General features: G+C 43.6%; 1 protein-coding gene across 1 annotated transcript in view; it reads left to right on the plus strand.

Moving 5' to 3' along the window:
* Positions 1-24,753, plus strand: part of TANC1 (tetratricopeptide repeat, ankyrin repeat and coiled-coil containing 1) — a 212,023-nt gene that overhangs the window by 138,028 nt on the left and 49,242 nt on the right. Inside the window, 7 exon segments of the mRNA XM_038421221.2 lie at positions 7,134-7,365; positions 9,892-10,058; positions 11,226-11,833; positions 13,326-13,434; positions 13,662-13,784; positions 18,434-18,670; positions 23,033-23,218. Of these exon segments, the coding sequence (XP_038277149.2) occupies positions 7,134-7,365; positions 9,892-10,058; positions 11,226-11,833; positions 13,326-13,434; positions 13,662-13,784; positions 18,434-18,670; positions 23,033-23,218 (1,662 nt within the window).

Consider the following 24,753-nt stretch of genomic DNA (forward strand, 5'->3'; position numbering starts at 1 on the left):
TCCAGAGCAGTGAGTTCTCCATCAGAAATGCTCTATCCTTGTCTTCCAAGAGCTCTTACGGCTGTCAGTTGTTGAGTCCTGGTTCACTATAGCTTCTAAATTGTGTCATTGGGGGGTGAGGTGAGTGAAAGGTAGTATGTAAAATAGCTTGAAGAGAGTCCTTCTAGGGTTTTAAAGATTAGGATCAATACCTTGAAACCAATTTGGAGTTGAATGGAGAGCCTGTGCAGGTTGTGGAACACAATCTTTGCTCTTTTCCATTTATAAGACAAGCCATTGCATGATTGATTGATGACAGTTTTTGTAGGTAGTCTGTGGTATCTCAAGGTAAGCATATTTTGCAGTAATCCAGCCTGAATTTAAAAAAATATGGATCATTTGGGCTAGAGCTTTCAAAGATAAAAAAGCAAAGATTTTAACTACCAAAGATGAAAAAGGTGTTTCCACTAATGTTCAAGCTCTCAACAAAGAGACCTTTCCTATCCTAAATCCTCTTTCTGAAAAAGAAGATTTAGTACTCTCTGAGCCTCAGTGAGGAGGCCTTACCTAGCTCATACTTTTTATAATATATAGTGGGTTTGTGAAATTTATTTTCCAGTATTGCCTAGAGATCCAGCCAACATCAGAGCTCCATTGTGTTAAGCTCTATGCAACACACAGTAAGAGATGTTCACTGCCTTGAAGAGTCTACAGTCTAAAAACAGACAAAACTTACATAGGGTGAATTAATAACTATTTCTCCATACCCTTCCCAATTATTCGTTCACTCAATGTTAGAACTTTACATATGGGGTAGGAGGGAAGTGTGATCATTAATATAATTAGGTTCAAACCAAGCCCTTTGCTTGTGAAAATCCTAGAACTTTAGGGATGTTCCAGTGCTTAGGCCCATCTAGTGCCAGATACTCCTATGCTTTGACATTTTATGGATAGATCTATTGTTGATCTCTAGTTGGAAATGTTTCCCTGACACTGACTATTGCAGATTGGTTTTTCTAAAGAATGGAAAATCATTATCAGTAATAAGAGCTTCAGTTCTTCTAAACATCAGAGATATGATATTGAACAAAGGAGCTAGGATGTGATCCTATTCCATAATTATAATAAGGAGATTTTTGGCTGGTGTTGTAGGCATGGTATCATGTAGACACCATCCAAAGTTGTTTAAGACTTCCTTCAAGAAAACCAGAGCAAAGACTCAATCTCAGTCTTGAGAGCAAAGAGCATGCTGACTAATGCCCTCATGATTCTCTTCAGATCAAATCAGTTTCAAGCTCTGGCACAGGGGCAGAACATGATGTAAATATGTAGGGAATCTTGTGCTCATATTATAATATGTTCTGTCTAGTAAAATGTGTCTTGTGCTTGAGAACCAAAACAAGCTACTGTCCCCCGAGATGGAAACTACTTCACATCTTACGTGAACTCTTTTGTCAATCTGAAAAAAGTTTTTAAAAGCTATATTACTGTAGTTTAGACTACATGCACAACATACTGATGATCTGTGACTATCTAGAGTATTTGATTACAACTGACTTCCGTATTAGATTATATTATGCTGAGAAACTGATTTTGCCTAAAGGATAAAAATATTCTACATCAGAGTTGCACATATTTAATTTAATATCTATTTGCATCCAGTGGAAAAGGTGTTAAAGCAGAGGAGGGCAAACTAGGGACTGCGGGCCACATCCGGCCCGTGGGACCATCCTTCCTGGCCCTTGAGCTCCTGGCCGGGGAGCCTAGCCCCCGGCCTTTCCCCTGCTGTCCCCCTCCCCCGCAGCCTCAGCTCGCCATGCTGCCAGCGCTCTGGATGGTGGAGCTGCGAGCTCTTGCCAGGCAGCGCGGCAGTGAGAGCCTCCGACCTGCCTCTGTGCTCTAGACTGTGCAGCAGTGTGGCTGGCTCCAGCCAGGTGGCTTGGCTGCCAGTTCTGGTGCTCTGAGTGGCATAGTAAGGGGGCAGGGAGTGAGGGGGTTGGACAAAGGGCAGGAGGTTTTGGGGGGGCAGTCAGGGAACAAGGAGCAGGGGGGTTAGATAGGGGGTGGGATCCCCAGGGGGCGATTAGGGAAAGGGGGTCCTGGGAGGGGGACAAGGAGCTGGGGGTTGGTTGGATGGGTCAAGGGTTCTGAGGAGGGCAGACTGTGGGTGGGAAGAGGCGGATGGGGGCAGGGGCCAGGCTGTTTGGGGAGGCTCAGCCTTCCCTACCTGGCCCTCCATACTGTTTTGGAGCCCCGATGTGGCCCTCAGGCCAAAAAGTTTGCCCACCCCTGTGCTAAACAGTTTCAAGCCATGAAAACCACTAAATGACACATTTATGTGAACTGTAAACATCGCTTTTCATTTTGATGGGTTGATTTTCACAGAAATAATCAGAAGCCTGAACCATGACTCCTCCTCACTTTAAGGAGCATTGTAGTCTTTTCTTCTTTGAGTGATTGCTCATGTACATTCCACAATAGGTGTGAGTGCTCGCCACGTGCGCTGGTGCTGGAAGTTTTTCCCCTAGCAGTACCCATAGGGGAGCACCCCTGGCAACCCCTGGAGTGGCTCCTCCATGGTGCAGCGCCTCCATGGTGCACTCCCTCCACCCTTAGTTCCTTCTTGCCGCCAGTCAAGGTGCGTCAGAACTGCTCTGCTCCAGCCTTGCTGTAGCTTGTCCCCAGTGTTGGTACCTGTAGTTAGTTAGTTTACTTTTAGTTTAGCTAGACAGCCTGGGCCAGGGCATGCTCCATGCCCCAGGTTTTAAGTCATGCGACACTTGTACATGATCTATGCCTGTGAGTGATCCACACGTGGACTGTTTAATCTGTTTGGGGAAAACCCATCTCAGCGATCACTGCAAGATTTGCAAGTCGTTTAAGCCTCTGACCAAGAGAGAAAGGGACATTAAGCTCTGGGCTATTCTGATGGAGTCGGCGCTGACCCTGGCTCCGGCACGCCACTCTGAGTCGGCACTGGGCACCACGGTGTCAGTGCGCAGTGACCCTTCGGCGCCATCGACTAGTTAGCATTGCTCCCCGTCCACAGGACGCAGGAAGAGGCGTGGCACCGAAGTAAACCTGGGACAGAGGCTACACCCATGTCGGGCAGCCCTCGATCCCCACTGGCCTCTAGGCCTCCGACTCAAGTCGAGTGGAGTAGCCTGGTCCGTTCAGAACAGGCCTCCCTGGATATCTGGAGGCCCTGCAGGCATCCAGGGATGTTATGTCCATGCCAGTTCCAGGAGCACCACTGATATCGGCCCCGCGCTTCAGAGGCAAGCCGCCGCTGGGATCTCCGCAGTCGCCCCTGGCTCTCGGTACTGGTCTCGGTCGAGGGAATGTTCCCGACGCCATTCACCGCCCAGCGACCGTTCAGGGCAAAGTCCACGCGGATCATTCTGGACGCCCACCAGACTGTCTGGTTGGGTTCCATCCAATCGGGACTCTTGGCACAGCTCTGCCTCAAGGAGCAAACCCCAGTGGGATGGAGGGAGATGACGCCAAAGGTCCTTGCCAGGAGGGGCTATCGCATCTGGTCCCGGCATGAATGTGGACGTTGTTCTTGTTCGTCGTCCTGCTCTAAGACCCTGCCTCGGCACTGCCTCTGCAACCCTGGGCATCAGTTGCCATCAACTCACCGTCATGGGTCCACCCGCCAGAGCTGATCGCAGAACAGCTGTTACTGACGGTACCGGTCCTCCACATCAGGATTGCTCACGGTGCCGCTGCTCCTCCTGGTCCGGGGACAGTGGCAGGTCGTATGTCAGCCCGGCCTCCCTTCGTAGTCGTCCATTGATGGGCCAGGCCAAGCAGTTGGCTCTGCCAGTGCCACAGCAGGTGCAGTGGCACCAGGCCCCGTGGCTGGCCCAATGGTACCAGTGGGCACCGTGGCCCCCAATGCAGCCCCCAGTGGGGGCTCGCCCAGTGGCCAGAGCCTCAGAAGGACCATCGGCCTCCCTCTCCAGACCCCTGAGGAAGGAATGGGGGGACGTACATCCTTGGCACCGTGTCCGGAGACTGACCAGGTGGTGGACTCTCTGGTGCCGGTGGACACGCAAAGTACCATGCCGGCCTCCTCGCCCTCCCCAGATGAGGCGATTATGGCCCCTCCGTCCCGCAAGAGGACTTTAGGGCCCAGCAAGAACTCTTAAAAAGGGTGGCATCAAGCCTCCACCTCCAGGCAGAGGAGATGGAGGAGCCCTCGGACTCCCTGTTTAATGTGCTGTCCTCCTCGGCACTGGGCAGGGTGGAAGGAAAATTTATTCGTCCTTGAGCTTCCAGTTATGGGTGGCAAACCACCAGACTCTCCTGGGATAGTATGAGTTCAATCTGTGGGCTCCCTGCTCAAGTTGGAGGATTCCCTCAAGGAGCGCGACAGAAAGGAGTTCAAAGCACTGGTGGAGGAGGGCACAGCGGCTGCCAGGGCAACCCTGCAGGCAGCTTCGGATGCAGCGGACACGACTACACAATCCATGACCTCCATGGTGTCCATGAGACGGGTGATCGTGGTTTCTGCTATCTGGGTTGTCCAACGAGGCGCAGACTTCCGTGCAGGACCTCCCATTTGATGGCAAATCTCTGTTTGCAGAACAAATGGATACAAAGCTGCATGGCCTGAAATACTCCCACACGACCCTCCAGACTCTGGGTCCTGCTAAATTTAAGTTCAAGCAGCATCAGACTCCCACTCAGGCCACCCACTCAAAATACAAGACTGCTTATAAGAAGTTGCGGGACTATAAGAGGTGCCCACAGAGGCAATCTTGGCCTGTCCCCCCAGCCTGGGTCTTCCAAGGGCAAGCAGGCGGGGAAAAGGCAGTTTTGATGGGTTGCCCGGGGGCACCCTACCAGTTCTCATCAGGGGTCTACCTTGAATAAAGCTTCCCTTCTCCAATCAGTTGTGTGCTTTCCCCCAGAGTGGTCACAGCTACACACTCCAATTTACTTCCTCCCCGTCCCTCCTGGGGGACCCCTCGCACAAGGCTCTGCTTGAGCAGGAGGTGGGATGGCTCCTGGGCGTAGGAGTGGTGGAAGTGGTACCGGGGGAGTTCAAAGGCAAGAGATACTACTCCCGCTATTTCCTTATCCCGAAGGCCAAAGTGGGGGTCAGGCCCATCTTGGACCTGCGAGGCCTGAAACAGTACAAGGTGAAGCTCAAGTTCTGCATGGTCTCCCTAGCCTCCATCATCCCCTCACTGGATCCCAGGGACTGGTACACTGCCCTCGATCTGCAGGATGCGTACTTCCACATTCATATATTCGAGGGGCACAGATGCTTCCTCTGTTTCATGGTGGGGCAGGAATACTACCAATTTGCGGTCCTCCTATTTGGTGTGTCCCCAGGGTATTCATGAAATGTATGTTGGTGGGGGCGGCCTACCTCAGACGCTGTGGGGTCCAGATCTTCCCCTATCTGGATGACTGGTGGTCAAGGGCCACTCACGGTCGCAGGTGCGGGATCACGTGGTGCTCCTTCTAGTCATGTGCACCACTTTGGGCCTGTTGGTAAAAACTCCAAGTCCACGTTAGTCCTGGTACAATGCATAGAGTTTATCAAGACGGTCCTGGACGCCTCGTCGGCCAGGGCCTCCCTCCCACCGGACAGGTTCGAGACTCTGAAGGGGCTCATCGACACGGTCACAAGGTTTCTGGTGAAAACAGCCATAGTGTGCCTCCAGCTCTTGGGTCACATGTTCACGTGCATGTATGTGGTCCGTCACACCAGACTCAGGATGAGGGCCCTCCAGCTCTGGTTGGCCTCGGAATTCTCCCAGGCCAGGGACAGGATGGGCAAAGTCCTCACGGTGCCCGAGGCACCTCGCTAAGGTGGTGGTCCTCCCTGAGAAATATGCTCCAAGGGGCCCCATTCAGGGGCAGGGCCCCATCACTGGAACTGGTGTCTGACACGTCGGACCTGGGATGGGGGACCCATGTGGGGAATGTTCAGACCCAAGGTCTGTGATCAGCTCAGGATCTGACCCTCCACATAAATGTCAAGGAGCTCAGAGTGATATGGCTAGCGTGCATGGCCTTCCGCATGCACCTGGAGGGCCACGTGGTCAGGGTCCTCATGGACAACACGGCCTTGATGTTCTATATCAACAGGCAAGGCGAGGCCAGATCCTCTGCCCTTTGCTGCGAAGCCCTCAGGCTGTGGGACTTTTGTATAGCCCACGACATCTGCCTACAGGCCTTCCATCTGCCAGGCGCCCAGAACACTTAGGCAGATCGCTTGAGCAGGGACTTCTCCTCTCAGCACCAGTGGTCTCCCACCCAGAGGTAGAGCACAGACTTTTCCAAGTGTGGGGAACTCCCCAGGTGGACCTGTTCGCGACTCAGCAGAACCGTTGCTGTCCCCGGTTCTGCTCCGGGGAGTGGGGTGGGGGGTGGGAAGGGGCGCTATCTCAGATTCCTTCCTCCTGTCCTGGTCAAGCCAGTTTCTGTATGGCAAGAAGGAACTGAGGATGGGCGGAGCGCATAGTGCCCCTTATACTATACCATGGAGACGGCACTCCAGTCGTGAGGAGTACTCCCCTATAGGTACTGCGAGGGGAAAAACTTCCGGCACCGGTGCACATGGCGAGCACGCACATCTACTGTGGAATAGACATGAGCAACACATCTCGAAGAACACCAGTTATGGAAAAGGTAACTGTCTGTTTCTGCAGCAGTCAGCTACCTACAGTGATACTGTAATATTCAGCTGATCAACTTGCTCGGACAGAGCTTTCACAGATTTTCAGGTTTTGTTCTGGAAGTTTTTCTTGTGTTATGGCAAGGGCCTCAAGTTCTGCCTTACCTGCTGACTTCTAGTCATATACAAATGCCAAGGAGACTTTGCCAAGAGGCAGGGACTCAAATTAGTGGTTTATTGATTATGTCCAAAATGGATGTTTGGATTTCTGTTTATCTTCTTTCCACCCTCTGCTGTAGTAACGCTGTTTCCCTGTTGTTGTTTTTTTCTTGTGCCATGATTCCATTAGGCTCATCTTTCATACAATATAAATCTGGATAACTTTTCTAAAATTCAGCAGAGCGTGGGGGGTGCCATTCAGCTAAATAAATTAGCTTAATTTTTTTGTCTTAACTAAAAAACTCTGTTTCTACAGTGTCATCCATAAAAATGTGATAACCTGACTTTCTTTTTTTAGGTTGTTGCCTACCACTATTGCCAAGCTGACAACACATATACATGTCTTGTCCCAGAATTTGTGCACAGTATTGCAGCTTTACTTTGCCGGTCACATCAGTTGACAGCATACAGAGATCTTCTGATAAAAGAGCCTCATCTACAAAGTATGCTTAGCCTTAGGTCCTGTGTCCAAGATCCAGCAGCAGCTTTTAAAAGAGGAGTGTTGGAACCACTTGCAAACCTCAGGAAAGGTATGCCAAGTAGCAGTCTACTCAGAAACTTTCTCTAAACTTTATAAATGACCAAAAAACCCTAAAGTGATCTGATATATGCATTTAATGATCTGAGGGAGGTGATTAAATGTATAGGAATGACTTCACTAGGAAGAATGTTTGTTTTTCTTTAATCTTTCTGTTATAATCATTTTAGATGTCACTTGTAAGGATAGTAGACAATTTTCAGACAGAAGTATTTAAGTTTTAAAATAATATTCTCCAATATCTAATATTTAAGTAATGTTTTCATGACTTTTTTGAAAATGTTAGTGAAAACATGGTCACACTTATTGTTAAGGATACATTTATAAGTTATAGGCAGGACGCCCTATCACCCATTAAGGTTGCCCACCACTTCCCATTATAAGACCCAGTTTTCAGCAGTGTATAACTTTGCCATACTTTAACTGTCTGGGCTGAAATTTTCCATGCTGGGTGTCTGTTTCTGGTTGAATTTGGAAAACATCAGCCAAAGCAATTTGGTGTTTCTGAATACAAGGCAGAAAGAAAAAAATATATTTTGCCCATGTTACAAAATTCTGGTATCTTTTATTTGAAAAGCTCTTGCACTCCCATGCTGTGGAGCAGGAACTTGAAATTTTGTAAATCTTGAAAATAAGTGTGAGGGATCTGTCTTTTGCTGTTCTCATGAAAATCTACTCAAATTTGGCCAAATTGTAAGTCTTTGAAAAATCACAGTTCATGCATGCTCAGTAGAAACTTCTTAGATTTTAGCAGCTAAATTCCCCAAGATTCCATCTGCACTGGTCATGGTCCAGCTCAGGGCTAAGCAGGACTCTCTCTGTAATTACTGCACAGGGCTGCTACGTGCCATGTCAGGGCTGGGTCTGAGCACCTGAGCTGAGAGCAGGAAGCCCGTCTCCCCCGTGCTCCTGCTGGGCCCAGGCAGCATGCGTGAGGAAGCTGCCCAATTCAAATGCAGAGGAGACAAAAGGCAGACCTCCAAGGAGATGTGGGGAGAGTAGATTAGGACAAGGAACCTGGGTGTGGTGGGGATTGGAGGCTGCTGGGAGCAGGGGAAAAGGGAGAGTGGGACTAGAAGTTGGGATGTAGGGGGAGCGAGTGAGCGATGGTGACTGAGATTGGATGAGGAGTCAGAGGAGAGATTGTAATTGAGGAACAGTGGGTGGGGGAGGGAAAAGGTAAGATGGGAGAAAAGGCAGATATGATGAGGACCCAAGTTGTGGGGGAAGAACTGAGACTGGGACAAAGAGCTGGTGTTTGGGGAGAGTGGGATAGACTGTTGTGGTATGTTGAAAGGGGTGAGGCTAGGACTTGAATGAGAAGCCTGAGTGTAGTGGAGTCTGGGACTAAGTAGGTGAGGACAATGGAGCTGAGATGAGGATTTGTGATGAGGAAAGGACTGATTGGAGTGGGTGGGAAAGAAGGGTCCCTCTCTGAAGGAGTCTTGGCCCACTAGAGCATGCTATCCTCCAGAGCTCACCATTGTTTTGTTGTCAGCAAATAACTGTGAAACCCACATCTTATCCCTCTTTAGTGCTGGTCTGCATAGAGGGTGACAACACACTACTGCTATTAGTTACACCATAGCTGAAGTGGCAGAGTGTGCTCTTTTAAAAAACGTAGGTAAATTACATACAAAAAGTTATGTTAAAAGAACATTATTAAAATAGAAAAGTCAAGTGGCCCAAAATTAGGAAATGTCATAATTAAGATTGCCTGTGGAACATTAATTCAACCCCTTTGTGCATATGCATTATGGTACTTTCCTTAATTCTGTGGTCACAAACTGTTTTTTCCACGGGATCCTTACCTCATATGGTACACAGAATGTACAGTGCTCACTTAATGAGCAGCTATATTTTGTTCTCTTTTTTCCAATAACTTGCCCCATCTCTTATTTACATAGGTGTTTTGTGTTATAATGGTTTGTAAAGGTTTAATAAATTATTAATAAGTTCTAATAAATGGTTATTTGTTAGAATCAAAGGGTCAGTAGGTGCTTATAATTACATATGGAACCTTCTATTGATGTGCTTATAACAATCTAGAACACCTACTACTTATGTCTTTAACATGCTTGTAACATCTGTTAGTCATTTAACCTTTTCAATATACCATTTACAAAATGGAGCTTTAATATAAAGTGTGACCAAAAACACAGTTGGAAATGTGTAGATGTTCCCCTGCAGTATTTGTAACCCAGACATTGCAGCATAGTGCTAGTCATAATATCTAGAAAATGAAACTATGAGCTATTTTCGTTGGCTAAAGAGAGCAAAGTGCCAAAAAGCAAGCAAACAGCATAAATAGTAAATTAGATTTTAAAAATTCAATTTTAATCTAAAGTGAGATTAGTGACGGTAGTGATTTTTGGTTGGATATTCTGACTTGCAAAATTTCTCCTGATGTATATAAAGTTACCTTTACTGCCAAGATTTTCAAAATTGTGCATAAAAATGAGTCTCCATTTGTGGAAAAATGTGGAATCTCCTGTTGTTTTTTACTTTTGTTACTCAGAGCAGAGAATTCCAGAGGAAGAATACATCATTTTGATAGATGGTTTAAATGAGGCTGAATTCCACAAACCTGATTACGGTGACACACTTTCTTCATTTATCACAAACATTATCTCTAAATTTCCTTCCTGGTTGAAGCTGATTGTCACTGTAAGAACTAACTTTCAGGTAAAAATCATATTTTTAGTTTAGCTTCTTTTTCTCTTAAAAGTGACCTTTTACACTGTTACAATTATATTACTTTGAATTAATGCACTTTTAGGTGAATTCCAAGACGTAAATAAAAATTGTGCCATGTGTTCTTTCTTTATGGTGGATAAATAGGTTTTTTTCTGGAGTATGCCAGTGAGATAAGTTGACAAAACATGAGCTACAGTTTTCTTAGAACTCAGGTGAGATGAGAATGGGATATTGAATCAATAGAAGTTAGGAATTCTCAACATCTTATAGAATTTGAGGTGGTTAGTTCCCAGCTAAAGGTTGATTTATTTGGGATTTCTCCTGAAAGGATCACACATTTAGAAGTTGTCTTTCTCTAATACATAGTCCGTGAAACAACTATCTGGATTCTGGGAGGCTAGGGGCTACAGTGTTTTCATAATGTCAATGCCCCCAGACTGGGAGTTCAGCTTTTTTTATCCATTTAGCTGTTTTTAATTACATAGGAAATGCATTATATTATAAAGGTGCTCATTTATACTAAAGATGTTTGCAAAATTTGCTAGACAATACAAATGTGTATTGATCTGCCTGAAAAGCAGTTGTATGTCTATCATCTGAATTACTGTTTTTTATGTACCATAAATGTGTGTTCAGGTAAAACCACTATACCTAGACCATCCATTCTGTAACTGTCAGTTCTCCCGAACTAAGTAGTCGTGCATGCCCACTCAGCCCTTGGATGGGAGACCTCCGAGGAACACCTGCTGCAGGAAGTGGTGGTGATGGTGCTCTTCTCTCTGGGTCATTACTGAACTATTTGTAAGCAAAGAGATGTAAAACTGTTTCCTGGCCAAATTCCAGTTCTGGGAACTTTGTATTCTGCTGCCCTAAATTTAAAATGACCACTGTATGTCCTTCATCTACCCTTCAGGGGTTGGTTAATAAAGTGTTTTGAGATTCTCAGAAGAAAGATGATGGTAGTATAAAAATATAAAATGTTGTGTTACCTGTTGTCAGGTTACTATATTTACAAGAGCATAATAGAGCTAATAGAACTTTCTCATTTCTATCTAATGCCTCTCACAAAAGAAAAATATAGTGAAGCTAGACTGTGAATTTTCAATTCTGAAATGCTATAATGCATGTGTGAATGTGTGTGTTGTTCTGTTGCAGGAAAATACGAGTTCACTACCCTTTTTCAAAATATCCCTAGATGACTTCCCAGATAACAAAGAAATCCATGGTGATTTGAATTCATATATTCAATACAGGATCAATAGCAGTCAGGAAATTATAAACAATATATCTTTAAATGGGAAAGCTGATGCAGCCATAATCGGGAAAGTGAGTAACCACCTGATCATGAAGAGCTTGGGATCTTATCTCTATTTGAAACTGACACTAGATCTTTTTCAGAAAGGTCACTTAGTGATAAAAAGTGCAAGCTACAAGGTTGTTCCTGTGTCTCTATCAGAACTTTATTTGCTCCAGTGCAACATGAAGTTCATGACCAACTCTGCTTTTGAGAGAGCACTGCCAGTGTTAAATGTGGCTCTAGCATCCCTTCATCCCATGACAGATGAGCAGATTTTCCAAGCTATTAATGCTGGTCAAATAAATGGTGAACAGGACTGGGAAGACTTCCAACAGAGGATGGAGACCCTTTCGTATTTCCTGATAAAAAGGCGTGACAAAACACGTATGTTCTGCCATCCTTCCTTCAGGGAATGGCTTGTTTGGAGAGCGGATGGTGAAAATACAAACTTCTTATGTGAGCCAAGGTAAATTAAGGCTGTAATAAGGTGTAATATGTACAGATAGCTGCTGTTACAGATTTTACTAATCACTTTTGATCACTGATGGGTGGAGAGTAATGTAAACAGATGCATTTTTTTCAAAGGAAAAGCTGTGCATGTTTATAGCCAAGTTCTGTCTTCTAATGCCTAGATGTAACTCCTGATGGAGCCAGTGAGAACTGGGCCTATATATCTGAGAGCAAAATGTACCCTTAGTAATAATTAAGCTGTGTGATTTCACTACCTTGGTGAAGAAGTGTAATTTATGAGCAGCTTCCTATTTTTATCTCCTTAGCAAAATCTGCAATAGGAAAATACTGTAAGGTTTCTTACAAATTCAGACTTTGAAAGCTACCTTTTCTTTTGGGAAATAGGGCAATAGATCATTTTGTCTCATTTTCTTCTGTTTTTTTTTAAATTACTCAGACATTCTCAGTTTCATTATTTCAATTTAACCCTCCTACTCTCCTTTCTTGGGTTATATAGTATGGGTCATGTCAGTCAGAGCCACTGAAAAACACTGTGCGTGCACATTTTGCCAGTCTGCATTGTCCATTTTGCCACACTATTCAGGGGGTTGGAGTTTAGTCCTTTTAAAAACATGTTAGAATCATCACACATACATAAAGTAGATTTTGGTGATAATCCTAAACATGGATTTACCAGTATTGCTCCCAACTACCTCAGAATTTTAAGAATTCAGTTCTCTTGAGTTTTATGAAACCATGGGTTGTACATGATAAAACTAATCTGATAACAATGGAATTTAGTTATGTAAAATTCACCACTCTGTGTTTGCTTCATATAACAATGCCCAGAATTATATCAGAAGCTGTAGATTTCCTGAAGAGGTGACTGTTATAGTATGTTAGGCGTATGTTTCAAAGCTGATGGTGGTTTTTGTGTCTGCGTGCGTGTGTGTGTCCCATAATTTTATTATGAAAAGAAAAGGATGCTCTGTCATTTTTTTTTAAGGGGCTTGAGGATTTTAGCAGAATTTCATATCTTATTAGAGGTATGGAAAGATGCAACAATCAGATTTAGCAGAGCATTGCAATATCTATTTACAGTGTCTTGTTGACTGCACCTCTTCCATCTCCAGTCAGTGGAGATTCTGATCTGGTGCTTGAGACCTGAACGCTTTTCATGAGGCTACTCTTTAGATTTCCCATGACCCTGTTCAATTCAGATTTATTCTTTTAGAAGTGAATTCACTGTACTTAGAGACAGAGCTCTGTTATCCCCTCTCCTAATGTCAAAACTTATGAACTCTGGACAAATATTAAAAAGTTTTCTCTCTTGTGACATTTGAAGGTTTTAGTATTTAAATTGACACATGGAGATATTTGAAAAGTTTAACTGGGTGAAACAAAAAACGTTGATGTTTGCATGACATAAATGTATGAACGTATTGAGTGATGTAACTAAATCTTTACTAAATAAATGTGCTGCTCTCTCATTTCCTTCCTTTTGCAAGGAATGGGCATGCTCTACTGGCATTCATGTTTTCTCGGCAAGAGGGAAAATTAAACCGTCAGCAAACAATGGAACTTGGTCATCACATTCTTAAAGCGCACATTTTCAAGGTAAAATCCACATATTTTAAAAACACAGTTGTATGATATCAGAATAAATGCACAAATGTCTGAGATGATACCAGACTGGTTGCTTTAATAGTTACAAACCACCTTATAACACCTAATATTCTTACAAATAAAATGATCTCTTTTATGCCTCATCCATATAAAGAAATGTAAATTCTCTCTGCAATCCTATTTCTAAAAGTATTTCTTTATTTTATAATTTCTCCAAGGGTCTGAGTAAAAAAACTGGAATTTCTTCCAGTCACCTTCAAGCACTGTGGATTGGATATAGCACAGATGGATTGTCAGCTGCCCTTGCTTCTCTGAGAAATCTCTATACACCTAATGTGAAGGTAAGAAAATAAGAATTATGAACTAAGGATGCCACCTGAATCACAAATGGATCTGATCTTGCACCGATGAAATCAGTGGGAGTTTTGCCACTGACTTCAGTGAGGACAGAATTAGAACTAATGTGAAAATATCATACATAATTAAAATACCAAGTGATAACTAGATATCATCCAGAGATGGTCTGTGAATAATATTCAAGTGCTATAAAGTCAGCAAAGGGAGAATTAAAGGTTTGCTTTTCTAGGGCCAACTTATAAATTGCAATGAATACCTTAAGATTTTTTTTGCCCAGAAAGTCAATGTATTTTTAAAATAGACACTGAGAATCTGGAGGACATTACTCAACAAATCATAAACATTTTTATAAGATTAAATTTCAAACCAAATTTATGGGAAGGTCCCTTGTAAATTTGTTGCCCTGCAGCTGAATGAATGCTATCTGTGTTGTGCCCTTTTTTAGCTTTTGTGTTTTATTGGGGAATTTGACTTCCGTGACTATAGGAAACAGTCTGTTCTTCACTCTGTTGCATTTTATCTCATTTTGGATTATTCCTAAAACTTAATGCAAATGGATATTTAATACATGAATCAATTTAAACAAAATAGAAACAAATCTCTACCCCAAGAAGTGATTTTACTCCAGAATAGAAATGTCAGAGACTCCATGAAGTCTACTAGGAATTTTGCTGTTGCTATCAATTTTACAAAGAAGGCATTTGGATTACTATGGTGATGGGCAGCAGTTTAAAACCCTGACATAGAGAGAGAGAGAGAGTAGAAAATGTGCTGAGTTTAAACATTAAACTGAGAAGATCTGAATTTCAACAGATTGCATGGATGCATAGTCAAGTATGAAGACTCCTGATTTCCACACCTGTTTCTATTTTTTTATTTTGGGACAGATCACTTAATGCCTCAGTTTACCCATCTGTAAAATGGATGTGGTGCTTAGTGTTTGTAAAGTCATTTGAGATGCTATGTTAAAAGTTAGTAGTATTTTATCACAAATGATTCCCTGTGGGAGGAATTGAAATAAAACCCACCCATCTAACAGGTGTTGTGGGGTGGTCCAATATATATTGGGGTCCTTAGTTGTTATATAAATAACAGATTAAATTTAATCTCATTTGTCTTGACTCTTCTGAAACTTTGCTGAAACAGCAATGTGGGATCATTTTAAAGACTGTGTGTTTAATAGGTATTGTAAAATATCTGTCTTTGCAGAAATCCATGTAACTTATTTGTGGCACCATGTTGTCTTAACGGTATTGGTTGGCTTTATACATCCACTGTTTTTTAAAACAGAACTTGCATAAATGATGCATGTAATTAAAGGAATTTTCAGAATCATAATGGTGAATGAATATCTAGAGTTCTTCTGGATACTAGAGTTTGTTGAGGGGTATTTCTGTGAAAAGCCACTTTAATTCATACAAAAATCTTTCACTGGTTGATTTTCATTTCAGCAGAGAGCTGATAATGTCATAGATGCCAACGTTTAATTACAGCCTAAAAAAGTGTCCTTTTAATGAAAAGTATTTTTAATATATAATTTAAAGCAAGTCATAAATTGGCTGGAGAAAATCCATATATTGGAAAATGAGTTCAAAATATGCCCTTGCCAGTAAGGTTAAGTATAGTTCTTTTGACTATAATTTCAGAACCCTGCAATTTTATCTGGTAAATGTACAAAACCTTGTTTTTTAAAAATCTGACATAAATGGAACTTCAGTTACGGATTCTCCTGTTTAAAATCTTACTATTGATTGTGTCTTGGAGACTGATCCAATTCTCATTAAAGTCAGTGGAGCTTTCCTCAATTTGACTGCCCACATTATATCCGAATGAGCGCTATATTGACAATTTAACAGGAGCCCAAGGGCCACACCCAGTTACTAATTTAGAGCAGAATTCAGTCTGCCTCGTCTTAAATATGCTGAAGTGTAGTATCAAAGGTTAGTTTCTAGCATGTGATGACCTATTTTAAACTATACAGATCCAGCATGGAGAAGGAATTGTGTCCCTTCCTGAGGTTCAGTATACTCCTCCCTCTTCCTCCTATGAATGCTAATGCAGGGGAGTGTGACATGGCCTTGTCTGTCTTTACCCCAGTTGCAGTAGATTGTGCCTCAAGGGGTGCAGAGAGAGACCAGGCATACATAAGGGAGAAGGAAACTCCTTATACTCACTGCTCTCACTTTGCTCATACTAAGAGCCATCTACAATCAGGCTGTTGATTAAAACAGGAAAAAAATTGCTAGCCATTTAGCTGTCATTTACCCACATAGTCAGACTTTGGCAGTAGTTTAATTGTAATATTAAAAAGAAGAAACCCCTGACTTGAGGCCACGTATGCCTGTTTCAAATATTTTCAAATATGCCTGTAAAACCCTAACATACAAATGAATAAGAGGAACAATGAGGCATTGAAACCACAGTGATGTCAACTAGAGGTAATAATAGATTCATAGTGGACATTTTAGGGACCTATCCTATAAATACGTATGCATGTGAGTAACTGTATTTGCAGGACTAGGCCTTTAGATTGCCCTTCTTTTGTGTGTTATCTGGATTTTCATAATTCTAGCACATTTCTTTTATGTCTGTGTTTAGGGTTAGAGAAGAATTTAACAGTAACTTTAGCACAAATTCAACCTACCCTAAAATTATTATATTCTACTGGAAGCAATTTAAAAATGGGACTGGGGGGAAATCCTTCCATTTCCAAGACAGTAAATTAAGCTAGTCAATGTTTTTGTGGACCTGACGCACATGTTTTCTGTTCTTGTACTTTCCTGCTGATTCTTCAGCAGATTTAGTTGGGGTTGGTCCTGCTTTGAGCAGGGAGTTGGACTAGATGACCTCCTGAGGTCTCTTCCAACCCTAATCTTCTATGATTCTATGAAACTAACACTGGGCCCAGTGATGAGCTGCCAAAATCTTAACAACTGGTTTCCTCCTCACCCCACAAGGGGGTCGTGGCCCACCCCCACCCCCTGGGGCACCTGCCCCATCCAAACCCCCACGTTCCTTGACGCCTTCCCCCTGGGACCCCTGCCCCATCCACCCCTGTCCCCTGACTGCCCCCAGAACCGGGCAGGAGGGTCTCGTGGGCCACCGTAGTGGGTGCCCACTGCGCCGCGCCCCTAAGAGCCAGAGGGACCTGCTGGGGGGTGAGGTGGGGAGTCCCGGCGGTGCTTACCAGGGGCGGCTCCCAGGAAGCATCTGGCAGGTCCCTCTGGCTTCTAGGGGCGGGGTAGTGTAGCTAGGGGGTAGCAGGGGGAGCTGGAGCACCCACGGGGAAAATTTGGTGGGTGCAGAGCACCAACCTGCAGCTCCCCACCCGGCCCCAGCTCACCTCCACTCCTCCTCCTTCCCTGAACGTGCCGCCCCGCTCTGCTTCTCCACCCCCGCCCGGTTTCCCGCGGATCAGCTGTTCGCGCGGGAAGCCAGGGAGGACTGAGAAGCAAGCGACGGCTTCGCGCTCAGGCCCAAGGAGGTGGAGATGAGCTGGGACTGGGAGCGGTTCCCCTGTGCGCCCCGGGTTACCTGCTGCGGCGCGGGCAGCCCTCCTTGTGCCCCCCGCCCCAGCTCACCTCCACTCTGCCTCCGCCTCCCTGAGCCTGAGTGCGAAGCCGCTGCTTGCTTCTCAGCCCTCCTGGGCTTCCCGCGCGAACAGCTGATTCGCGGGAAACCGGGGTGGGGTGAGGGGGAGAAGCAGAGTGGGGTGTAGTGTTCAGGGGAGGAGGTGGAGCGGAGGTGAGGTGAGCTGGGGCCGGGAGAGGAGCTGCCGATGGGTGCTCTGCACCCACCAAATTTTTCCCGTGGGTGCTCCAGCCCCAGAGCACCCATGCAGGTGGCGCCTAAGGCGACACTTTTGGCCAGTTGTTAAATTTAGAAGCCCTTTTAGAACCGGTTGTCCCTCGTGGTACAACCGGTTCTGAAATGGCTTCTAAATTTAACAACCGGTTCCAGCGAACCAGTGTGAACTGGCTCCAGCTCATCACTGGCTGGGCCTAGCTTTGTGCTCATATCGGTGATGTGGTAAGGCAAGTAAGGGAACAAGGCTATGCACACAGAAAACATGCTAATTTCAAGCACCGTCAGAGATCAAGGAACACAATTTGTGTTTTGCTAAATGGAAAATGTCATGATCTGCGGGGAAATAATTGTTGTTTTCTGAGAGGGAACAACAATGATACCATGGGGAACTTTAAAGATGAAAGAGGTAAAAATGGGGAAAGTGGGAGGTGTAGGGTCCATTATTGGAATTGCTAACGTGAGGAGGGGAGAAGGTTGCAATTTTGGGCAACTGCTAAGTATTTTCAAAGGTGTTTTTTGCGTAACGATATACGTTGTACCATGGTAACAGATGAAACCATAATGGTGAAGACAATATAAAGATTTTAAAGTTCATAATATTGTGGACTTATAGCTTGAATTAATAGCTAGTAACCCAAAGATATAACTGCTAACCAATGGCTTTTAAACTTTTTTTACTTCACATTAGTATCAATATGTAATAAATTCAGTTTCCATTTATAATTTTAATACCAAAATCAGAATAGAAAATGATACTTCTGCAGCCTCTCGATGATATGCTGTGATAAATGTGGAGAAAAAATAGCTTGTTTAAATTTTCCTTCAGGTGAGTCGTCTGCTGATCTTGGGGGGAGCAAATGTGAATTACAGGACTGAAGTTCTAAATAATGCTCCAATACTGTGTGTTGAGTCTCACCTTGGACATGAAGAAATGGTCACTCTTCTGGTGGAATTCGGAGCTTCTCTTGATGGGACATCTGAAAATGGAATGACCCCTCTTAGCTATGCAGCAGCTGCAGGTCACATGAACTTGGTTTCATTGCTCTGCAAAAAAGGTGCAAGGGTAAGCTATGACACCAAAGGATGGTTTTAACTACAGTACTCATGGCTAAGAAAATATTGTATAGGAATGTTTTATTATATTTATTAGCAATTTATATAGAGTATGGTATATACATAGCATTTTTGAAAAAAAAACAAAACAAAACATATAACACAGGCTTATACATTCTTATATAGATCCTTGCCCTGAAAAGCTTACAACAGAAAGCTGTGATTCGTGTATGTGATTATCTTTACACTTGTGAGTAGTCCCATTGAATTTAATGGAACTATTTACATGTATAAACCTCTCCCAGATTGTGGCCGAAGAGCTGATGCTGACTGGTGAAATCAGTGGCAGTTGCAGATGTCCTGGGGCAGGCCCCAAGTGTGTGATGAGCAATCAATGTCATGGCAATTGGGGAGGGAAGTAAGAGTGGAATTGCAATAAGGGGAGAGGAAACGTGTTCATGGGCGAGCATATTTGTTTATTTCCTACTTGCAATCATTTGAATCATCTCATTTCATAATGGTTTATTGTTTTTGTTTTTCCATTTAATTGTATTCCTTTCTCATGTTGGGATAGATAGATCCCAACCCTTCCTAATTTTCTGTAATTCTTCCAATTTTTGCTTGTAATTACAAAACTACGAATTCAGGGTTAAAACTACTACATTTGCAAGCACACACATTTTATACATATATAAAATACGTGTGTGTGGGTCATTCACCACCACTCAGGTCCAACAAATAGTAAATATCGCTGGGGCCTTAAGGGGCGTTCTTTTCTACTTGTATCACATGCGCAGATTGCACAGTGAGGGTCTGATCGGAGGCAAGCTGCAGCGATTTTGAAGGGGTTTTGGCATTGCTGGATTTAGTGCCCAAGCCACAGGCTGTGTATTGCTCTCTAACTGCCCTGTGTGGACTCTGATGGTGCACTTTAGGACCTATAGCACTCCAGCAGGGTCTACACAGAGCAGTTAAAGTGCAACATGCAGCATGTGGCTTGAGTGGTGACTCCAGCATCCCAAACCGCACTGGCAGTGGTCGTGGCTTGCCTTCTGTGAGACCCTTACTGCGCAGTCTGCAGCAGAGGATAAGCTGTAGGGGCAGAGGAAATATGACAGAGGAAGGAGAAGAGGATCATACCAGGAAGGAGGTTCAGCCGTGGGACTGGCCGAGGTAATTAAGGGCCTCCATAGGTGGCATAAGAGGGTAGCTTTCCTAGGGCTGATTCTCCCCTTTTTCCTGTCCAGGAATAGGAGCCCAGGCTCCCTCCCTTGTCCATAGACAGGGACGGTGGTGGGAGAGATGTCCCATTTTCTGTGAGGGGAGAGGAGTGGAGGAGGAGAGCAAGAGGTCCGAGACAGGGGAAAGAGAGATCTAAGCAACCTCCCTGATTCCTCATCAGCTCTTTTCATAAATATCTGTAAAAGTCTCAGAGCAAGATTGGCGTCTCTGGCCAGTGCAAATACAAAGCACTCAACTGGAAATTAGTGCGGGGGAGAGAGCCAAAATAAAGGAGGTTGGAGGAGGGATCTGAAGGAGAGAAGTTACAATTACTTGCTGTGCAGGAGGAGAGAAATTGTTTCAGGCATACGTAGGGACATGTATGTGGGAGAGAGAAGACATAGAGTGGAAGAAGGAAGTAAATAGAGAATGCAAATATAAGTGGAACTAGCTGAGTACAGGATATGAGAATGAGAGAACAAAGGCTGAGATGTAGGTATGGTGCAGAGCTCTGGAGAACATTGAAGATGAGGAATGTTAATTGATTGATCAACATTTTCCTGAGATGTTTTTATATAGTGATTTATTAGGGTTTCATTTATTTCTCCTGTGTCAAATTATGAGTAACAAAAGTGCAGTATGAACAAAATCGTGTTGTTGTTTTTTTCCCCCTACAAATTAAACACTAGTTTTGGAGCTGCAAATATTTGGCAGAGAAATTGGCTAGTTAGTATTTGCTACATGTATAAAATGCTCATTAACAGATACTTAGTCCTGTTACTTGGATTGTAGGCTCTTTGGGTCAGGAACCAGCTCTTTGTTAGGACTTTATATACTACCTAACACAATGAGGCTCTGATCCATGACTGGGACTCCTAGGCACATAATACAAGGAAGAATAATATGCACCCAGAACGCAGAGACTTGAAGGCCAGAAGGAGGGACTCTTGTGATCATCTAGTCTGGCCCCCTGCCTAACAAAAGCCATTGGACTTCCCTGAATTAATTCCTGCTTTAAATCCAATAGCGGTGGTTGCACTGGAATAATGGAGAGGCCTCTAAATGGGGGCATGCATTATTTAGTTCCTAAGTTGCTTGCTGATGGCAGAGATGTTGCTCCACACATCCTTTTAATTTGGCTCATGTTTTGTGGCTATATGTAATCACTTTCCGTACCTAATGGAGCTGTATGAGAGGTCAAAGGTAGAAAAAATAAATCAAATGCTTTCTACCCAAATTCTTGTTGCTGCTATAAAAATATAACTCAATAGCAGATTTATAAAAAATCCCTGAAAAACCCACAATGCAATTGCTATGCCAGCTCTAGTAGATTAGTTTTACTTCTTACATTGAAAAATAGAAAAGCTCACAATCTAAAATGGAAACAGACAAAATAACTAGTTACTGGAGAAGTCAAAATGTGGTGGAAAGTTCCTGTTCTTTGTTTGTACTGACCATCACTTTCAGCATGCAGATGAGTAATTGGACAGGCTTGATCTTTTAGTGTATTGGGAGAGGTGTTTTTAATTTAGCAGCCCTAGACTGACCCTCTCAGTTACTTTTTTACAAACTGATAGCCCAGACAGACACCTGCGGCATTAGCAAGGGGATGGACAAGCTGGGGAATCAGTGACTTCCTTGAGGGGTGCAGTATAGGGCTCCTTCCAACCCCACCTTTTTTCTCCTCTCCAGTAGGGTCAGATGCAATGTTCCTCACTTAAACTGTATCAGTTTCTTTGTGGGGGGATGAGAGTGCTGTCCTCCTCTGTTCTTGTTAAGCTAATGTAGCCTCTTCAGGCAGTTGCTGCTGCCCCAGCCGGCACTACCCTCACTGTTGATGCAAGAGTCTGAGAGTAGTGATGGTTTTCAACATGCAAAAGAAAAAATAAAGAAATGGTCAGTCAGAAGCCTCTGTAAATGTAAAATATACCTTTAAAAAAAAAAGTCCAGGGTTGGCCATTAACTCACCCTGACGCTGACTTTGATGAAAAATGACAGCATTGACCCCTTATTTTAATCCTTTTGTATCATATAGGGCTACAGGGTGTAGATCTGGAGATGCAACAGAGCTAGATTAGAGTACTCCTTGTGTTTCTAGGAGAGCAAAGACTAAGATTGTGTGTGGCCACTATACACTGGTAAAGGCAGTGATGATACTATTTGCACACCCCAGAGGGTCTAGGCATAATCAAGGGGTGTATGTAAGTCCTATAGCAAGAAATGGTGGGAACCCACAAACACACTGTGTCTTCCGGTAATCATCTTTTTATTTAAAGTTATTCAATAAGAAAGCTGTTTTTATGTTAGCCTCTCCTTGTGTTTCTTTAATTTTACACAAACAGGGGAATTGTCACATAGTATCATAGAAAAGTAGGACTGGAAGAGACCTTGACTGGTCATCTAGTGCAGGTCTGACTATTATCTAGACCATCCATGACGGATGTTTGTCTAACCTGTTCTTAAAAACCTCCAGTGATGGAGGTTCCACAACTTCCCCAGGTAATTTGTTCCAGTATTTAATTGCCCTGACAGGAAGTTTTTCCTAAGGTCTCACCTAAATCTCCCTTATAGTAATTTAAGCCCATTACTACTTGTCCTGTCCTCAGTGGATAAGGAGAACAATTTATCACCCTTTTCCTTATAACATCCCCTTATATACTTGAAGACTATCATATCTCCCTTCAGTTTTCTCGTCTCCAGACTAAACAAACCCAGTTTTTTCAATCTTTCTTCGTAGATTGTGTTTCCTATACCTTTACTCATTTATGTTGCTTTCTTCAGTTTGTCCACATCATTCCTGAGGTGTGGTGCCCAGAACTGGACACAGTGCTCCAGATGAGACCTTGTCAGTGCTAAGTCGAGTGGAAGAACTACTTCTACGTGTTTATGCCATTCTTGCTAACATTCCCTTCCTCTAAATTCTAGCTCTGCTTTGAACCATAATTCCAAAAATATCACTTATAAATTAAAAGAAAAAATATAGTATAAAACTGATTTATTTATGTAATACACAGTGTTCTGAAAGTATGTGAGTCATCAAACTTCCCACAAGATTATTATCAATTGCTTGAGCTGAGTTTTGTTGTTGTTAGATCTGTTATGAGAGCTCTGAGATTACTTATAACATTCAAGTTTTTGTTCTTTTATACAGGCTGACTACCTAGACAAAAAAGGCCAGTGTGCTTTGGTCCATAGTGCATTAAGGGGACACTGTGATATCCTTGATTATTTACTCAACATTGACTGGACGGCTCCTTCCCATGAACAAATTTCACTGAAAAAATGTCATGCACTTCAGCAGGCATTGACAGCAGCTTCCAGTATGGGACACAGTCAGGTAGGTTAGTGGTTGGAATGTTTCAAAATTAATTTGAACTATCAAAATCGTTTAAATCATGCTTTATAATAATAAATACAAAAAGAAAAAATATTGCAGCTTCAAATCACTTTAATTGGGTATCTTCTTAGGTCTTAACTGTATATAGTGTTCATGGTTATTTAACCAAAAAGTCCTTTTGTGTCTTGTTTTTCTTGATATGCAATTGTCAAATTACTTTTTCTTCACTATATTCTTAAAACTGGTATATAGAATTCCTAATTGTGATTACTGTTAACCCATACAAATGAATCACTTCCTGCCTTAATCAAAGGCTTATTCTAGAGTTGGGCTTGCATACCAACTCTCCCTCCCCCCCCCACAGCCTCTTGCACCTTGGGGGCAGGATCTGACCCCTTCTGCTCTCCCCTCAATATCACATTGGTAGATGCGCAGGTGAACGAGCCTCTGATAGTGTGGCTGATGTGATTAGGCCCTATGATGGTGTCCCCTGAATAGATATGTGGACAGAGTTGGCAACGGGCTTTGTTGCAAGGATAGGTTCCTGGGTTAGTGTTTTTGTTGTGTGGTGTGTGGTTGCTGGTGAGTATTTGCTTCAGATTGGGGGGCTGTCTGTAAGCAAGGACTGGCCTGTCTCCCAAGATCTGTGAGAGTGATGGGTCATCCTTCAGGATAGGTTGTAGATCCTTGCTGATGCGTTGAAGAGGTTGGGCCTGTCCTGTAGTAGGTAACTTCTGGGTACTCTTCTGGCTCTGTCAATCAACAAAAAAAAATAACAGAACGCCACTAGCCATCACCTTCGCCCCCAACTAAAACCTCTCCAACATATCATCAAGGATCTACAGCCTATCTTTGCGACACTAACCCAGGAACCTATCCTTGCAATAAAGCCCGTTGCCAACTGTGTCCACATACCTATTCAGGGGACACCATCATAGGGCCTAATCACATCAGCCACACTACCAGAGGCTCGTTCACCTGCATATCTACTAATGTGATATGTGCCAGCAATGCCTGGGAATGGATGGGTCATTACACAAAGTAAAAGTATTTCCCCATGTTTATTCCCCCCCTCAACTCCTCACTGTTCCTCAGATGCTCTTGTCAACTGCTGGAATTGGCCCACCTTGATTATCACTACAAAAGGTTCCCCTCACTCTCCTGCTGGTAATAGCTCACCTTAAGTGATCACTCTCATTACAGTGTGTATGGTAACAACCATTGTTTCATGTTTTCTATGTATATAAATCTCCCCACTGTATTTTCCACTGAATGCATCCAATGAAGTGAGCTGTTGCTCACGAAAGCTTATGCTCAGATAAATTTGTTAGTCTCTAAGGTGCCACAAGTACTACTTTTCTTTTTACCTGTAGTTAGTTAGCTGTTGGTTAGTTCAGTTAGTTAGAGCGCCCAGGTCGGGGCATTCCCTGTGACCCGCTTTTTAAGTCGTGCAACGCTTGTAGGTGATTTATGCCAAGGAGTGACCCACATGCGGTCTGTCTCTGCTCTATGGGAGAAGCCCATATCAGCGATCA

Source organism: Dermochelys coriacea, chromosome 11, assembly GCF_009764565.3.
Source record: "Dermochelys coriacea isolate rDerCor1 chromosome 11, rDerCor1.pri.v4, whole genome shotgun sequence".
Lineage (NCBI taxonomy): Eukaryota > Metazoa > Chordata > Testudines > Dermochelyidae > Dermochelys > Dermochelys coriacea.